An 18077-nucleotide genomic window follows, 5' to 3' on the forward strand; every position below is an offset into this window, starting at 1 on the left:
CAGTACTTTGGGAGGCTGAGGCGGATGGATTACTAGAGGTCAGGAGTTCAAGACCAGCGTGGCCAACATGGTAAAACTCCATCTCTACTAAAAATACAAAATTAGCTGGGCGTGGTGGTGTGCGTCTGTAATACCAGTTACTGGGGATGCTGAGGCAGGAGAATCACTTGAACTCAGGAGGCAGAGGTTGCAGTGAGCCAAGATTGCACCATTGCACTCTAGCCTGGGCAAAATAAGCAAAATTCCATCTCAAAAAAAAAAAAAAACCTTGCACAATCATCATGAAACACTACTTTTATTTGAAAAAAACAAAAACAATCGACAGACTATGGTTATTCAGACTTTAGAATGTGGCATTTTTTTTAGAAAAAATAAATGAGTCTGTCACTTCAAGAAAAACTGACAATGTTTGTTGCCAATGATAAAATTTGAGCTTTCAAGCAAAAACTAAAATTTTGGAAAATATGTATCTGCCACTGTATATCTAACAATTTCCCAACACTTAGAAGAGCTTTCTGTATTGGTAGTGATAACAACAAAAGTGTTTTTTAGTATTGTACAATGAAACATGTTAACATTTGGATGATCTAGCCGGGATCAGTGGCTCACACCCATAATCCCAGCACTTTTGGAGGCCAAGGTGGCAGATCACTTGAGGTCAGGAGATCCATACCAGCCTGGCTAACATGGTGAAACCCCATCTCTACTAAAAATACAGTACACGCCTCTAATCCCAGCTACTCTACTCAGGAGGCTGAAGCAGGAGAATCCCTTAAACCTGGAAGGCAGAGGTGGCTGTGAGCAGAGATCATGCCACTGCACTCCAGCCTGGGTGACAAAGCAAGACTCCGTCTCAAAATCTCAAAAAAAAAAAAAAAAAATTGGAAGATCTGCATAACTTACTGAATCAGTATTTTCCAAATGACAATGCATGTTACAAAATCAGGCATGGATTAAAGAGTCATTCACTGGAGTATCAAAGAGGAATATCCAAAATTATCTAACGAGTCTTCCATTTTTCAACTACATATTTGGTGAGGTCGGATTTACATCATATACTTCAATCAAAACATGTGGCAACAGACTGAATTATAGAAGCAAATATGAGCATTCAATTGCCCTCAATTATGCCAGACATTAAAGTGATTTGCAAAAATGTCAAACGACTCTACTTTTGTAAATTATTTTTTGTTTTGGAAAATACAGTAATTTCTCAATAAAAATGTTACTTATGTTAACATGCAATGGGTTATTTATTTATTTATAGATGGTGTCTTGCTCTGTTGCCTAGGCTGGAGTGTAGTGGCACAATATCAGCTCACTGCAACCTCCACCTCCCGGATTTAAGCAATTCTCCTGCCTCAGCCTCCCAAGTAGCTGGGACTACAGTCCCACGTCCAGCTAATTTTTTTGTATTTTGGTAGAGACGGGGTTTCACAGTGTTGCCCAGGCTGGTCTTGAACTTCTGACCTCAGGCAATCCACCGCCTCAGCCTCCCAAAATGCTAGGATTATAGGCGTGAGCCACCACGCCTGGCCCATCATTGTTTCTAAATGAATATTTTTTAAATTTCTCAGTTTTAAATTCTAATAAACATCTACATAAAGTATAATGGGGTCCTAAGACCAAAAGTTTGGAAACTGCTGTAATATTCTATCATGTATCAGGGTAAATCTGGGTACCAAATACCTTCATCAAACTTAGAAACACCCCACAGATCTAGGAGCAAGTCAATCACTCGCGGCCTTGGTTTCCTCATCTGTAAAATGAAAGGTTAGACTAAATGACTCATAAGATTCCTTAGAACTTCAGTAATCAAGCTGGGCCCAGTGGCTCACACCTGTAATTTCAGCACTTTGGGAGGCCGAGGCGGGCGGCTCACATGATGCCAGGAGTTAGAGACCAGCCTGAACATGGTGAAATCCCATCTCTACTAAAAATACAAAATTAGCCGGGTGTGGGGTCACATGCTTGTAATCCCAACTATTTGGGAGGCTGAGGCATGAAAATTGCTTGGACCCAGGAGGCAGAGGTTGCAGTGAGCTGAGATTGCACCATTGCACTCCAGCCTGAGCAACAAGAGCAAAACTCCATCTCTTAAAAAAAAGAACTTCAGTAATCAGCTCTCTCACTACTAAACTTTGTAGACAGTAAACTTAAGAATTTACTCACGAAGCAGAGTACAAGCACCCCACTACATGAATGATTGAACATAGAATCATGATTTGTATAGCACTAGAGAACTGAGTAAACTGGGCCTTATCCAACCAGGCAGGATTTCTCAAAAAAATTTAATCAGAAGGATAATGTTCTACATTATATCAGAGCAATGACATCATCACGCATCATGGAGTCTCTCAACAACTCCCCCATATACTATTAAGAGAATAAGAGTAAAAAAGACAAATACCTTCTTAGTATTAAACCACCAAAGAGTTTCAACTCGCCATATCCTATAAAAAGGTCTTGGGGATCCCAGCAATTTTAGACGTCACCAAACCACTGAACTAAAGGTAACATGATATATATATATATATATATAGTTATTGTTGTTGTTGTTGTGTTGTTATTGTTGCAGAAAAGTGATTTATTTAGGTAGAGAGAGAAAAAGGAGAAGGAGAAAGAAAGAAACAGCTAGCTCTCACGCTGAATGAGAGAAAGAAAAGCCGCTTTCACACTGAGTGAGAAGGGTTCCCAAACGGAGAAAACCAGAGAAGGAAAACTCTCCTCACACTGAGTGAGAGAATCCAGAAAGATGGAATCCAAGAGAGGAAAGATAGCTTCCACACTGGGTGGAAGGGGACCCCAGAGGGGAAATCCAGGAGGGGAAAGAGAGCTACCACTATGTGGGAGGGGATTCCAGAGAGCCAGAAATCCCGATACATAAATATTTAAAGTTACTTCTACTTTTATGTTAAAGCCTTAAGTAGGCTCAATAGTATACAGCTCACACCACTAAGAGCAAAGGGAAAAATTCAATATGAGGAAAACTGGACTCAAGCTATAGTTGTAATGATTCAAAATTAAAAATATGACAGCAGAAAAGTGCAATGACAGATTTGGAAGATGAAGTTGAGGAAAAACAATATGAAAAATAGGGGAGAAAGGATAAGAAAAAAAATCCAGAGAACAAGTCTAAGAGATTCAATATCCAAATAGCAGACATTCCATAAGGAGAGTAATAGGAAAAACAAATGGGCTAATTCAAGGATGCTTCCTAGAACTGAAGCATCAAAGTGAAAAGGCTCCAGATCACTTTCAAACATAACTTTTTAGGATCTTCTGTTTGTCCCCTGCTCCAGTTCCGGACACAGGGGACAAACAGAAGATCCTAAAAAGTTATGTATGAAAGGTATCAATGCCAGGCACAGTGACTCACACCTGTAATCCCAGCACTTTGGGAGGCTGAGGCTGATGGATCACCTCAAGTCAGGAGCTCGAGACCACAGTGGCAAACATGGCGAAACCCTCTTTACTAAATTAGCTAGGAATGTGGCAAGTGCCTGTAATCCCAGCTACTCAAAAGGCTGAGGCAGGAGAATTGCTTGAACCCGGGAGACAGAGGTTAGAGTGAGCCGAGATTGTATCCAGCCTGGGCAGCAAGAGCGAAACTCCATCTCAAAAAAAAAAAAAGAAAAGGAAGAAAGAAAAAAAAAGAAAGGTATCAACATATAACTTTCACATGTATCAGAATGTCATCAGATTTCTTAATAGCAAAAGATCAATGGACAATGCCTTCAAAATTCTCAAAGGCACCCAGATACAATATCAGTCAAGTGGGAGGACAGAATAAAGACATTTTCAGATATTAAGAGCCTCCAAACATTTTATCTCCTATGCACTTTACTCAAGAAGATGATAATGACGTCCAATCATAACAAGGGAGAAAAAGACACCCCAGGCTGATTATGAAAGGAAGATCTCAGAATGACGTTACACACTAGGTACAAAAAGCAGGAAGCCTTGATTGCAGTTAAGAGGATAGAGAATGAAGTTCTATAAGGAGATGAAACCAATTGGATCTCCAATGAGTCTGAATGTCTTAAGGAGATTTAGACAACTGGTAAAGAGTCTGAAGTAGAATTAATGGTAAGTACACTAATTTTTGGGTAAAAATTTGTGTGTGCAAAATAGTAGAACTGTGCAGGAAAGAAAAAGTAGTAATAGTTTTACTCCTTGGCTTAGCTATGAATATCTGCATATCCATAGTGGAGCTACCTATAATTACAGGGGGTTAAGTCCATAGGTATAGCCTAAACTGGGGACAAAGAGAATCAAAAAGTAGTAATAAAAGGATGCTACCCAAAACCATAAAGATAAATATCAAAATAACCAACTAAAAGGAAGAACATGGTATCTTCTAGGGACTCCTTTTTTATTAACTAAAGCTCCTAAGATGAAGCAAGATACACCATAAATGATTAAGGGAAAAATCTGATAAGATGCATTCAACACTGCAGAAGAGCATCAAAGTGAATCAAAGGTCCCATTCACACTGCTTGCTCTATGTCAGTGCTAATTGTTAAGGGTGTTAAGTCATCCAGTATTCACATGTGCCTGTCCTGAAGAATCCAGGGTTAGAGGTTAAATGATAGCTGAAACGTCTTGAAAGTAATCTAAATACAGTGAACTAAACAGCATTATTGATATTTTCAGGAGAATAATTATTTGTGGGGGCTGCCCTGTGTGTTGAATGGGGAGCAGTATCCTTGACATGTACGTGTTAGATGCCAGTAGCACCACCTCACATACACTGTGACAATCAAAAATGTCTCAAGACATTAATGTCCCCTGAGGTGAAAAACCACCCCCAGTTGAGAACCACTAATCTGAAGTGATCCATAGATGCCAGTGCTGGCCATCTCACCCATGCCCCACCTCTGATAACATTCTAGATGGCATAGAGCAAGGAAAACAATTTTATAGGTTGCCTAGATCTTTTGCTGAGACAATTTCCATCCATCCATCCTTTTCCTCTTAGAATAAAGTGCTAACAAACAGTAAATTCCTAGAACAATGATTCTCAAATTGGATTCATAGATGAGGGTGTGGGAGGCAAAAAAGATGTCACTGAAAGTTTCACAAAGAATTTGTATTTTTTCCACAATTTTAAAACTATGTAATCAGTTCAATGATAATCTTTTAAAAAAAAAATCACAGAATATTCCAGATCACCTAGATAATAACATTATAATCAAGTATCAATGTAATTTCAGTTTCCATGCTTGTGATTCATAATTATCCTGGTTACAGGCAATCCCCCAAAATGACAGCATTTAATGTACTACAGTGGTTCTCAAAATTCTGTAGTCCTAGATCCAAATATTCTCCAGTTTGAGGAAACATGGCTTTAGAATTTTCATTCATTCCTAAAACAAATATACATACTGAGCACCTACAAATGTTCTAGGTGAGATAAGACAGAAAAGAAAGGAAGAGCAACAAGAAGTTTAAGCATCCCAGGTTTTACAAGAGGCAAGACAAAGTGTAAAATGAATTTTCCTAAAGTACTAAGCAGGAACTGAAGAAGATGAAAGAATCTGGAAGGCCTTAACCAACAGTGCTAGGAATAAAGACTGACTACGGAATAATGAATAAAGGCAGGGATGTCCAATCTTTTGGCTTTCCTGGTCCATAATGGAAGAATAATTATCTTAGGCCACACATAAAATAACACTAACACTAATGATAGGTGATGAGCTTTATAAAAAGAGAAAAGAAAAAAAAAAATCACAAAAAACAATCTCGTAATGTTTTAAGAAAGTTTACAAATTTGTGTTGGGCTACATTCAAAGCCATCCTGGGCCACATGCAGCCCTTGGGCAGTGGGTTGGACAAGTTTAAACTAAGCCATCAGAGAGAGAAGAAAATGGAATGAGAGGATGGGCCCATATCCTCCTAGACTAAAACATAAAAAGAATGGAAGTCACCATAGCAGGTTTTGGATTACTTTTGGGCTCCAGATATTACTGGTGCCATCATCCTAGGAGAGAATGTTGCTAACCACAGTGTGGGAGAAGGGAATCTGGTGGGCAGCAGAAGGAGCAGTGTATGCTACATGATCATTTATGTTTAAGTCAAATTTCTAAGTTCTGAGTTTATAATTCAGAAAGCATCTAAATATGGAAAACCAAATGGAATATGAAGATCAGAGACTTTTTACAGGTAGAAAATGAGATGGTTTAAATTAGGCAAGGTTTCCTAGAAAATGAAAGCCTAGAAGCTTCAAGGAAAGCCTAGACATTTCCTAGTGAAGGGAAGCTTCACTTTGGGAAGCTGAGGTAAGAAGATCCCACACTTTGGGAAGCTGAAGTTAAGAAGATCCCTTGAGGCCAGGAGTTCGAGACCAACCTACGTAACGTAACATCTCTACAAAAAATAATTTTAAAAAGCCAGGCATACCACATGCCTGTAGTCTCAGCTACTCAGGAGGCTAAGGTGAGAGGACTACTTGAACCCAGGAGGTCAAGGCTATAGTGAGCTATGGTCGTGGCACTGCATGCACTTCAGCCTGGGTGACAGAGTGACACCCTAACTCTAAAGAGAAAAAAATTAATTTATAAATTTTTTTTTTTAAAAAGAAAGCCTAGAGTGTTACTTAAAATAATTACGTATCTCCTATCAGGCAAAACAATAGTAATGGTGAAATTACAAATAATTTAGAAAAGAAAAAATAAGAGCCTTAAAAGTAGTTATAGGGAATGTGTGCTACCTAACTAGTAGGAAATAAAAGAAATCATGAAAGGTAAAGGTTTGTATTTGATTCAGGACTTTGAAGAGCCACTAAAAGAATACGTACAAATGTGCATGAAAAACAACTTCGTCATCAGTATACAGACTATTTTATGGTACTAAAAAAATCACCAGAGTCTAGCCAAATGCCATTACATTGTCATCAAAGAGGAGAGATTCCTGCAAGTTAAAAGAATGTAATCATATCTGTCTTAAATTTAGTTTTTAAAAGCCACTAGAACAGAAGCCTAAACCATAATCAAGACTACAAATCTGATTATTTCAAGAAAGGAAAACAAATACCACAGGATCAAGAACTGCCAACAGTCATTAGTCCTAAATCTATATATGAAGATTAATTCTATATCAATTTTTTTTTAGTTCCAAGAATGATACCTCATATTTTTGCCACTTGACACAGTGCAAGAGCTAATTATGAAAGAGTTAATAGGATGGTATGATGTTGGCCACAAAAAGGCATGCCACCCCCTCTCTATCCACAGTGGAGCACAGATTAAACTTCATCTCCCACTCAAAGTTCCTTCACAAAGAAATAAGTCTAATTTATGACATAAGTCGAAGGCAAATCAAAACATCTCTCCCACCAGTATTCTAAACTGCTTTCTTGGGTTCAATTTTTCTTATAATCAAAAACAAGTAGAGAATGTACACATGAAAGCAAGCGGCATGACTAAAATTAAGAGGACCTCTAAAGTCATATTTCACTGAGACTAAATCCTGCAGACCTGTGGTTTTCAAATCGTGGTACACAAAAACCCTGGGTGGACATCATGTCCCAGGGGATTCAAAGACACAGGATTAAACTTTGTACAGCTGCCTCATCTCAAATTAATGTGAAGATGTGAGAAGCAAAAGACCTTTAACATAAATGAAATGTGTTTCCCTCAAACAAACAAGTTGTAAAATGCAAACTTTTCCATGAATTTCTAAGATAAAACAGGAAATTATAAAGATATCATGTAGCTATGAACAAGATATTTTGAACTCCATCCGTAAGAGTTAGGAAGGAGAGGTTTAGAAGTAGTGTATGTGTTCACGCTCCTCTGCTGTCACCAAGGGAAAAGTTTAAGGAACACATCGTCTCTCGTGTTTCTTTCACCTCTCCAGCAACATGGATTTATTTGTTCTCATATGTAACCCTTCTAGTCCATTCTCTCAAGGCCTAGTTCAAGGCCTTAACACCCCAACCTGGGCTGAGTGCAAAACCTTGTCTAAGGTTACAGGCTCTTTTCATCCTAATCCATCATAAATTATGCTGGTAGATAAACCTTCTATGTTTTCAACTCTAAACAAATACCTTGAGTAAAAACAGTTACCATCATTGAATGCTACAATAGATTCAGTACTTTGTATTCACTATCTCATTTAATCCCCAAAATTCTCTAAAGCAGAAGCTCTGCTTTCCAGAATAGAAAACTAAGACTCAGATTAATTAAACTTCAAGGAAACTAAACAAGTGACAGAGATGGGACTCCAGCCCATAGCTGACTATAAAGCTCACCACATTACTGAGAAGCTACTACAGAGTAGCTTCTACAGGGTCCAAGCCATTGTACTGATCATCAAGGGGAATACACTTTTAATCTTATGCTCAAAACCATTAACAAACTCCTACTGCCTATAAAATAAGCTCAAACTAAACAAACAAACAAACAAAAAAACACCAATGGCACTAAAGAACCTCTATAATTCCCGGCATTGAAAATTGTTCTGTAGCCAAGCAAAATTATTTACTGTTCCCCTAACATAAAATCCTCACTGAACTCTGACTCATATAGTTCGTCTCAGTCTAGAATCACTCTATCACCTACCCTTACAAAAACCTGCTCTCTCCTTAAGGCGCATCCCAAGCCATATATCCTTCAAAAACCTTCCCTATTTAGGTTCATTAATGACAGCCCCCTAATACAGATTACTTAAAATCAGTGCAAGATTACAGATATAATCCACTTAATAGTCTAAGGTCTCTGAACACAAAAACTACAGTGTAACTTGATACTTCTCTCTTCCTTAGATAGACATATATGGGCAGTCACCCAACCCCCAGTCTCACGTTCTTTCCATTGTCTCACTGAGGCAATAAAAAGTGATTGAACTGGACATGCATTTCAAAACAAAGGGTGGCACATGATTTACCATTTTGCTTACACTTAGCTGGCTCCCTTTCCACCTGCAGCTGCCTCAAGTCTTTACTCCTTCCCTTCAGAGCACTATTCAAACACCCCACCTATCATTGAAAGACCCAAGCTGCTTAAGACAATAGAAGCCATCAGGTGTGAATTCCTTCACCAGTCCTCCTCTGTCACTTAGAAATACACCTTTAGAGTCATCCTAACTTTAGTCCTTCCTGTCTCAGTGTGTCCCTATGCTTTTCCCCAAGTTAATTTCTCTACCATGTCCTTCATCTCATCCTCTCTTTAACGTTCGAGCTCTCATTCTAGTATTTGTTCCTTTCTCTTGTTCTTCAGTCTCTCCCTAGGCTCCTCCTTCCCTTCAACCAACCATCATCTTCATTTCTCCGATCATTTACTCCTATTTATTGAATTTACCATGTGCCAAGAACTGTTCTGCGTACTAGGGTTACAGAAATGATCTCTGCCCATGGAGCTTATATTCCAGTGAGACTGAAAATAAACAAGAAATAATTGAAAATTATGGCTTGTGAAAAAAAAAAAAGATAAGCTGTATGAAGAAAACAAAAAGTGATTGAACTGAAGTGGAACTGCAGAGGAGAAAATGAGTGGTTGTTCTGAGGTCCTCACCAGAGAGGTAACACTTATGAATTGTGTGAAAGCAAGGGGCAAAACAATTTAAAAGGGAGAAAACAAAAAATGCAAACACCTGGGAGAACCACCTTGGATGTATCATGAATTTAAAAAAAAAAAAAAAAGACCTGTGACTGGAATGTAATAAGCCTGGCGGGTGCAGTGGCATATAAATGAAACCTGAGTAGCAGGCAGGGACCAGATTTTATAGACCATGGGGAAGGAGTTTGGATTTTATTCTATCTGCAACAGGAAGCCACTGGAGGATCTTAAGTAAGAAATGATGTGATCTGATCATTCTGAAACCTCAAATATACAAAAATACTACCATCTTTTAGATTAACAAAGTATTTTCCACAGTTAGAAATTACTATGTACTCTCTAACCTGTTCAAGAAAAATTCAATTTTAAAAAACTGCCTCAACATCTGTATTTAATGCTGTATCAAATATACACTTGCTTTAAAATTAGAGGATACAGGAAAAAGTGTGGCTAACAAACTCAATAAACCACACTTACCTGTTGATTTCATCTAATGAGGTAAGTTTAGAAAGCACAATTGTCATTTTATTTTACCCCTCCCAGATACTGAACGTCTTAATACAAAAATCAGACTCACCTCGACAAGCTTCTTCAAAATCTTGGGTAATGTCCACCCAGTTTGTATTGCTTTTTTCCATTTTTTCTGGCATACTGAGCTCCCATCCTGAATCATCATCATCTACAGAAGCTTTCATAACCATTATGCCTGTAAAATTAATACTGATGTAAGAGAGAGGATGTAGCTTTCAGGACAAGCCTATTTGCAGAAATGTGTGTTTGTTTCAGTATGGGATGAGTCTTACTAAACTCTTTAAGCAGAACTCAGTTCTGAGTCTAAAGACAAGTACTGCAAAGAATAACCTTAATGCAATCAAATCTCACGTCAATTAACACTCCTGCTGCTTATTTACTATCAGCCCACCACCTACCAGGGCCCATAAACACTTTGCCTTCCTATTTAAGAGGAAAAATCACAAACCATCTCATCCCTGGCCCGAAAAGAACAATTCCAGAGCTTCCAACTTTCACTACTAGCTAGCCACAAATGACCAAGGCACTATTCAAGGTCCCTTCTCGCAGCCCAGGACCCCATGCAGCAACTACTGAAGTCAATGAAGGTAGCCTGTCACCTGGCCAGAGCTCGCTGGGACCTCTCCCGGCCCGGCCCGGACCCGGGCACAGCCTCGTCGGGCAGAATGAGGAGCAGGCGCGCACCGCAGGGTTCTACCGGCCGGGCCTAGGACGGAAGCACACCTGAAGCGGACGCCCGCTTCCTTTCCGCCCCGCCCGGGTCAGCCCGGCCCAGCCCCGGTCCCACCGGGCGCGGAAGCAAGGACAGGGCTGTCGCCGCGCGGAAGGGCGCGCACGTCCGGTGCCGGGTCGTTGCCTTGGTAACACCGGGCAAGGCCGGGGCCTCGGCCCACAGCAGGCACCTGGGAGCCCGCGGCTCCTACCTGACGCGCAGCGGGAGGGCCGGGGCCGCAGGGTAACCTGGGGTCCCCAGGGTCTGCCACACGCGCAGGGGGCTGCGGCTCTCTGACACACGAGAGAGAGGGTCTCAATGGCTCCACAGGGGCGGTCCCTACCTACTTCTCCCGTGGTCACCCGCGCCGCCACGCACCGTCCGGACCACGGAAATAGCGACGCCGCTTCTGCCGCCGCCGCCCCCTCCCCTCTCAGCCCAGCCCGACAGGCAGCGTACGCGCATGCGTACGCCCGGGGCGCGCGACCCCGCCCCCTCCCCCTTACTCCCGGGGACTTCGCGCTCCCCAGCCACACCCCCTCCCTCGCCAACGCCTCGGTTCGGCCGATGGCGGCCGCCTTCTCTTCTCGCGAGATTAAAGACGATCGCGAGACCGGAAGTTACCTTCTTTTTCCCACCCTCGGTCGGATTCCAGGGTAGTGGGCGGTTCCTGGAAAGAGGCGGAGCCCGGAGTCTCAGAGCCCGTCCCTTCTGCGCTGCCCTCTGGGAATTTCTTAGAAAGGTGACGCGAAGACTGAGGGAAACCGTGTAAGTGCGCATAGACCTTAGTGGTTGCGAGCACGAAGGAGCAGCCAAGCTGCCAACAACGTGCTACTGCTGCCTGACAACGGATTTATGTTCCTATACAGCGCCTGGGAGTTTCCTGAAGGAACATAGAGACAAAATATCTGCAAAGTCAAGCCAGACAGTTAATTTCAGATTCTCACGTTTTTGATTTTTAAAAATTTATTAATAAAATTACCAGTTTTAAAATGGGGTTACATAAATAGACTGGCACAAGTAAGAAGCACATCTTTATCACCACCTATTCTTTAGAATGGCCCAAAATTAAAAGATAATACCAAATGTTGGCAAGGATGCAGAGCAACTGGACCTCTGGTATGTGGGTGGTGGTAATGCAAAATGGTATAACCACTTTGGAAAACTTACAATCTTTTATTACAATGATATACTTGTTGTATGATCCAGTAATTGCCTACAAATTTACCTAGGAACAAAAACATATATTCATACAGAGGCTTGTGCATTAATGATCATACCAGCTTTGTTTTGTTTTTGTTTCTGTTTGAGACGGCGTGTCACTCTTGTTGCCCAAGCTGGAGTGCAGTGACATGATCTTGGCTCACTGCATCCTCCAACTTTCGGGTTCAAGCAATTCTCATGCCTCAGCCTCCTGAGTAGCTGGAATTACAGGTGTGTGCCACCACACCAGGCTGTTTTTTGTATTTTTAGTAGAGACCAGGTTTCACCATGTTGGCCAGGCTAGACTCAAACCCCTGACCTTGACCTCCCAAAGTGTCAGGATTACAGGCATGAGCCACTGCATCTGGCCCAGCTTTGTTTTTAATAATCAAAAACTAGAAACAACCCAAATGTCCATCAGCTGTTGAATAAACAACTTGTGGCATATCTATACAATGTAATGAATATAATTATCAACAGGGATCAACTACTTGACATACAACATGAATGAATTTCAAAAATATATTTAGTAAAAGAAATCAGGCCGAGCACCGTGCCTCATGCCTGTAATCCCAGCACTTTGGGAGGTTGGCAGGTGGAGAGGTTGGGTTGGAGACCAGCCTGACCAACATGGTGAAATCCTGTGTTAGAGACAGAATGCTTGTTCCTAGGTACCACAAGGAAAAATTAGCATTCCAACAAAAAGCTAACTCAGCAAGGCAATTTTACTTTCTGCAGAAAGGGTGCTCCCATCACCCATCTTGCCATGAGAGTGCAATGAACAAAGGAAAGGCAGGCATATTTATTTGTTACGCATTGGGTCCTTATTGCTGTGTCCGATCTCCACTGGTTGGAGCCAGACCTCACAATCTAAACTGAACCCGATTGGCTAACAACTTTAAACTTTTCTAAATGAGTAAAGGCAATGGGGAACAAAGGAAAAGAGGAAATCTAAATAAGGAAGGGGCATAGACTGTGAGCTGGGATATGCCTGTGAACATGTCCAGCACAGATATCTTGGTTAAAGTACAAGGACATAGAATGTACTATGTGCCTATAAGCATGTCTAATAACTACATAGGATAGGGCTTAACAAAGAGTTGTTAGGAAAAAGCAAGAAGGCTTTGAAGTTAGTCTTTAAAACAAACTATTATTTTTAACATTTATTATTATTATTATTTAACAAGAAGGGAAACTTTGAAGAGGAACTTTTTACTTTCTACATCCTGTCTCTACTAAAAATACCAAAAAAAAAAAAAAAAAAAATAGCTGGTCATGGTGGTGTGCACCTGTAATCCCAACTATTTGGGAGGCTGAGGCAGGAGAATTGCTTGAACTTGGAAAACGTAGGTTACAGTGAGTCAAGATCATGCCATTGCAACTCCAGCCTGGGCAGCAGAGCAAGACTCTGTCTCAAGAAAGAAAAAAAAAAGAAAGAAAAAAGGAAAGAAATCAAATGCAAAAGAGTATGATTCCCCAAGTGAGACCTCGAACTCTTAAAAGACATCTATAGTGACAGAAAACAGATTAGTGGCTGCTCAGAGCTCAAGAAGAGACTAACTTGGATAGAGCTGGATTTGAAGTGATGTAACTAGTCTGTTTTTTGATTAAGGTAGTGCCTGTGTGGTTGAATACATTTGTAAAATAATTTCATTGAAGCATGCACTTACAATGTGTACATTTTATTGTTTGTAAATCGAATCTCAATAAAGTTGGTTTAAAAAATTAAAAAATGTTTATCTCTCTTACAGAATAATATATTTCCCAAGGGCAGAAGGTTTGCCTGTTTAATGGAAGCTGTGTCCCCAGGACTTAGGGCAGTGGTCGGACAGCTTGTTGTTGGCACCCTTAACAGCCAGCAACCCATGCTGCTCAGCATCTGCGATGGTGGCCTACAGGGAAGCCCTCTGGCCTTTGAGGCCCTTGATCTCAGCCTGGAGCCAGCTGATGTTACTGTTCATCTTGGATATCTCAGTCTTTGTACTCCACAGGTCATGCCCATGCTTCCCAGCCACCGTCTGCAGCTCCTCGTACTTGATCTGGTACATGCTCTCAGCCTCAGCCCAGCCGCAGTTGGCAATCTCCTCATACTGCACCTTGACCTCAGTAATGATGCTGTATGTCCAAGGAGTGGCTGTTGTCCATGGACAGCACCACAGACATATCTGAGATCTGGGACTGCAGCTCCTGGGTCTCCTCTTCATACAGCTGCCTGAGGAAGTGGATCTCATCAGTCAGCGCTTCCAGGCGAGACTCCAGCTCTACCTTGTTCATGTAAGCTTCATCCACGTCCTTCTTGATGAGGACAAATTCATTCTCCATCTCTGTACACTTATTGATCTCTTCCTCATACTTGTTCTTGAAGCCCTCCACCAGCCCCTGCATACTGCCAAGCTCCACCTCCAGCTTCAGCTTCTCCTGGCCCAGAGTCTCCAGCTGCCGCCTAAGGTTGTTTATGTGGCTCTCTAACATGTTGTCCATGTTGCTCTGAGCCATCTTCTGCTGCAGGAGGCTCCACTTGGTCTCCAGCATCTTGTTCTGCTTCTCCAGGAACAGTACCTTGTCAATGAAGGAGGCAAACTTGTTGTTGAGGGTCTTGATCTGCTCCTTCTCCTGGGTGTGCACAGCTTGGATGTTGGGGTCCACCTTCAGGTTAAGGGGGCTCGGCAGGCTCTGATTGACCGTGATGGCAGTGATGCCTCCCATGCCGCTGGCCCCACCATAGCCTCCTCCCAGGCCACCCCAGAAGCTGCTGCTGCCCACTCGGGAGAAGCTTGAGGACCTGATGTGGGCACCGGGCCCACTTGTGTGGGAGCGGCTGCTGAAGGCCTGGAGGCCAGAGGTGGACACCTTGTAGGACTTCTGGGTCACCCTGATGGACATGGTGGAGGCAGGCGGGCTGAATCAGGTGGAGATTCCAGAAGGAGTGGAGAAGCTGCTTCTTGAATTCAAAAATTTCTATAAGAAACTCCTCTCGTCTCTGTAATAGATTGAGTAACTTCTCTTATTAGTAAAGCTGTTTGTGCAATGTCCCTTATCTTACGCAGCTATGGGTATGTCTCTAGGCAAGCACAAAGCGCCACTTCTCTTGTTTGTATAACTGTGGGTTTGTTTTAGGTAAGCCCCCCCACCACTCCCTGTGCAGGTTCTCACCATGTATATGCCTGAAAAGGGAAGGAAACTTTCCTGGGAGCTTGCTATTTATATAACGAACAAAAGGCTTCTGTGCTGGACCCTGTCTGCTTATCTGTCTGCATGTGCAGCCTGAGTTTTTTTTTCTAGGTTGTTTTATTTTTGCCTGTTGCTGTGACTTTCCAGGCAGGCCACTTCTGCAGTCTGAATTTTCTCCAACTGAGTCTTCCTTTCCTTCTCCCTTGTAGGTACTCTTAATCACTACTAATTGCCACTGTTAACTAGTCTTATTGTTTTGTTTAAATAACAACCTTTATGTAACAGAAAATCAAATAATGCAGAATATATAATTTCAAATAAACCTCTATTAAAATAACACATCATATGTCAGAATTACCTATGGAGGTTTTAAGAAATCTTTAAGTCCAGGCCTCACCCTTGGAGAAGGCTACAAAGTGGGTCGGGACCCCAGTATTTCTAAAAGGCTCTTCAGGTAGTTCTGATGTTTCCTTCAGGTTGAATTACTGACTTTAGGTCAACTGGAGTATTTTGGATTTTGGGGTTTTGGGGGGCTGTGGTAAACTTTTCTCACAGATTTACTAAGAGTAGCAAAAAACTTGGCCTCTGGCTTTTTTGGAGCTTGTCTCGGGCTTTTTTCCCCAGTGAAGGATTTTTTTCCTTCACTGACTCATTGACTTTTGGCTTCTTCCCTGGGCCTTTCCATGGGGTCTCAGACTCTGCAGCCTTTGGGGTCTCAGAGGCTGGCAAGGCCTTTCTCTTCTTCCCACCAGGTGTGTTGGGATCAGGACTCTTTTTTGGAGACTTCCATCTATAGCATGTTTTTCAATCTGTACATTTTCATTAGCTGTAGTTTTTCCTATGGGTTCCAGTTGTAGAATTTCATCTTCTGATTCATTTGTCACTTTGACTTGGGCTCTTCCTCTGCCACATTTTTTCTTCTCATGCTCTGGAGTCTGTTTCTTAAACTTTGATTCCGGTTTCTTCAATGCAATGCCACCATTTTCAGGTGCCACATAATTTTTTTCTTTTTTGACATGGAGTCTCACTCTGTCACCCAGGCTGGAGTGCAGTGGCATGATCTCGGCTCACTGCAACCTCTGCCTCCTGACCTTAGGTGATCTGCCTGCCTCGGCCTCCCAAAGTGCTGGGATTACAGGCATGAGCCACTGTGCCTGGCTGATTATATTCTTTTCTGTTTTTAAGAAGCTCTATATATTAACTCTTGATTGAAGCCACAGTTTTTATAAGCCAGTGCATCATTTATCCTTTTTACTTTGTTTTTGTATTTGCTATGTGAAAGTATTTTTAGTCAATTTTGCCAATAAAGACTTCATTTACAACTAGGCGTATTATTGCGATCCCATAAGTGTTAGACTTTCCGCCGAGCTCAATGAGGAAACAGAGACCGGAGTGAGGAAATTAAAAGCCAATTTATTCGGCTCCCGGGCGAGGTTCTATGGTCCGAGAAGGGGCCAGAGAAGTCGCGCTTCTCTTCTTGGGGCGTGGGGTTTTATAGGGAGTAGAAGTGGCTGATTGACTGTGGGGGAAACAAAGACAAGGTAGTTCTATTGGGTGTTAAAAGACTGGGGACGGGCGAGGTGAACAAAGCGGGGGCATTTCCATTGGGTATGAAGGGATTGAGCACGGACGAGGGGCTGGCCGAGGATGTACGGGGGAGCTACCATAGGGCAGGCTCTTGGCAGGCCTTTTCAAAATTTATGGCAGGTGCAGGGCTGAGATTGGAATGCGGACATGGGCAAGGGGAGCCTGTGTGGAGAGGGCAAATGCTGAGCAATGTGCTCAGTATGATGATGTAGTTTTTAGGCACGGAGAGAGAAGGGCATGTCCATTCGGCTCCCAAGGAGGCACCGGCCTTACAATAAGAAAATGATGCAAAAGAAGTGAGTTTCAAATGGCCTGCTGAGGAACCTCAACATTCACAGGTCAAGTAGAGGAAGAGGACCTAATAAAAGACTCAGAGTAAAGAGCAGAAGAAAAACCAAAAGAGTGTGATTTACTGAATCTGAGAGAGACATTAACTCCCAATTATTACCCTAATAACAATACAGATACATAACATAATATTTAATGCATATTTTTTCTTTTAAAAATTCTTTCCCAAATCACTTTTACATTAATAAATAATTTTCAAGCAGTTTCCTGGGGTCTAGCAATATGTGAATTTTTTACTAAAAAAATTAACTACATTTATAGATTTCTTACATTTCATCAATGAATTGTCTAATGCACGATATTGAAACCCTTAAGTTTCTATCAAAAGGGAAGTAAGCATAAGACAAATATCAACCATTTGTAGATTTAATATAAAATTAATAAATTTAGGCTGAGCATGGTTCGCTCATGCCTATAATCCCAGTACTTTGGGAGGCTGAGGCGGGAGAATCGCTTGAGCCCAGGAGTTTGAGACTAGCCTGGGCAACATGGGAAAGCCTTGTCTCTACAAAAGACAAAAATAAACAAACAAAAACAACAACAACAACAAAAACAGAAAAACAATTAGCCAGGTGTGGTGACACATACCTGTGGTCCCCACTACTTGAGAAGCTGAGGCAGGTGTATCACCTGACACAGGAGCTCAAGGCTGCAGTGAGCTGAGATTGCACCACTGCACTCCAGCCTAGGTGACAGTGAAACCCTGTCTCAAAAGTAAATAAATAAATAAATAATGAGAAATTTAAAAGTAGAAAGCATAAATATTGAAAAGACTTATGAATTAGATAAACTTTAGGTTCTATTTGAAATAAACTGTAAACAATTTGAAGCTATTGAATAAATTTCAACACTGACCAGATATTTGATGATGTTAAGAAATTAAAATTTTCAGATGGGATAACGACATTATAATAACCTTTTTAAAAGATTTGTGTCTTCAGGAGAGCCATACTGAAATACTTATG

The 18077-nt window shown here is 41.5% G+C and overlaps 2 protein-coding genes and 1 pseudogene across 6 annotated transcripts in view; all 3 read right to left on the reverse strand.

Annotated features, from left to right (window-relative positions):
* NAA35 (N-alpha-acetyltransferase 35, NatC auxiliary subunit) overlaps positions 1–11273 on the reverse strand; it is a 99849-nt gene extending 88576 nt beyond the window's left edge. For 2 of the 5 annotated variants that reach the window (XM_012463749.3, XM_012463711.2), the window contains exons 1-2: positions 11147–11229; positions 10138–10266 (exon numbers count right to left, since the gene is read on the reverse strand). In XM_012463749.3, coding sequence (XP_012319172.2) covers positions 10138–10261 — 124 coding nt within the window. In that variant the 5' untranslated portion in view covers positions 10262–10266; positions 11147–11229. Of the gene's footprint in view, positions 1–10137; positions 10267–11146 lie in introns of all 5 variants that reach the window. The other 3 variants (XM_012463722.3, XM_012463740.3, XM_012463731.3) reach the window with 3 other exon arrangements.
* A 2359-nt stretch (positions 11274–13632) lies between these two features.
* On the reverse strand, positions 13633–15011 carry LOC110568483 (keratin, type II cytoskeletal 8-like). Its single transcript, XM_064361293.1, has one exon. The coding sequence runs from the start codon at positions 14887–14889 to the stop codon at positions 14110–14112; it is 780 nt and encodes a 259-aa protein (XP_064217363.1). The 5' UTR covers positions 14890–15011; the 3' UTR covers positions 13633–14109.
* A 595-nt stretch (positions 15012–15606) lies between these two features.
* Positions 15607–16235, reverse strand: LOC105725258 (ribosomal L1 domain-containing protein 1-like; annotated as a pseudogene).
* Positions 16236–18077: the final 1842 nt, after the last annotated feature.

This window comes from Aotus nancymaae, unplaced genomic scaffold, assembly GCF_030222135.1.
Source record: "Aotus nancymaae isolate 86718 unplaced genomic scaffold, 86718_ANA_hifiasm-v0.15.2.pri h1tg000041l, whole genome shotgun sequence".
NCBI lineage: Eukaryota > Metazoa > Chordata > Mammalia > Primates > Aotidae > Aotus > Aotus nancymaae.

Excerpts from the sequence above, each read along its gene's own strand:
- LOC110568483 (XM_064361293.1), bottom strand. The coding sequence starts at position 14,889 with ATGTCCATCAGGGTGACCCAGAAGTCCTACAAGGTGTCCACCTCTGGC.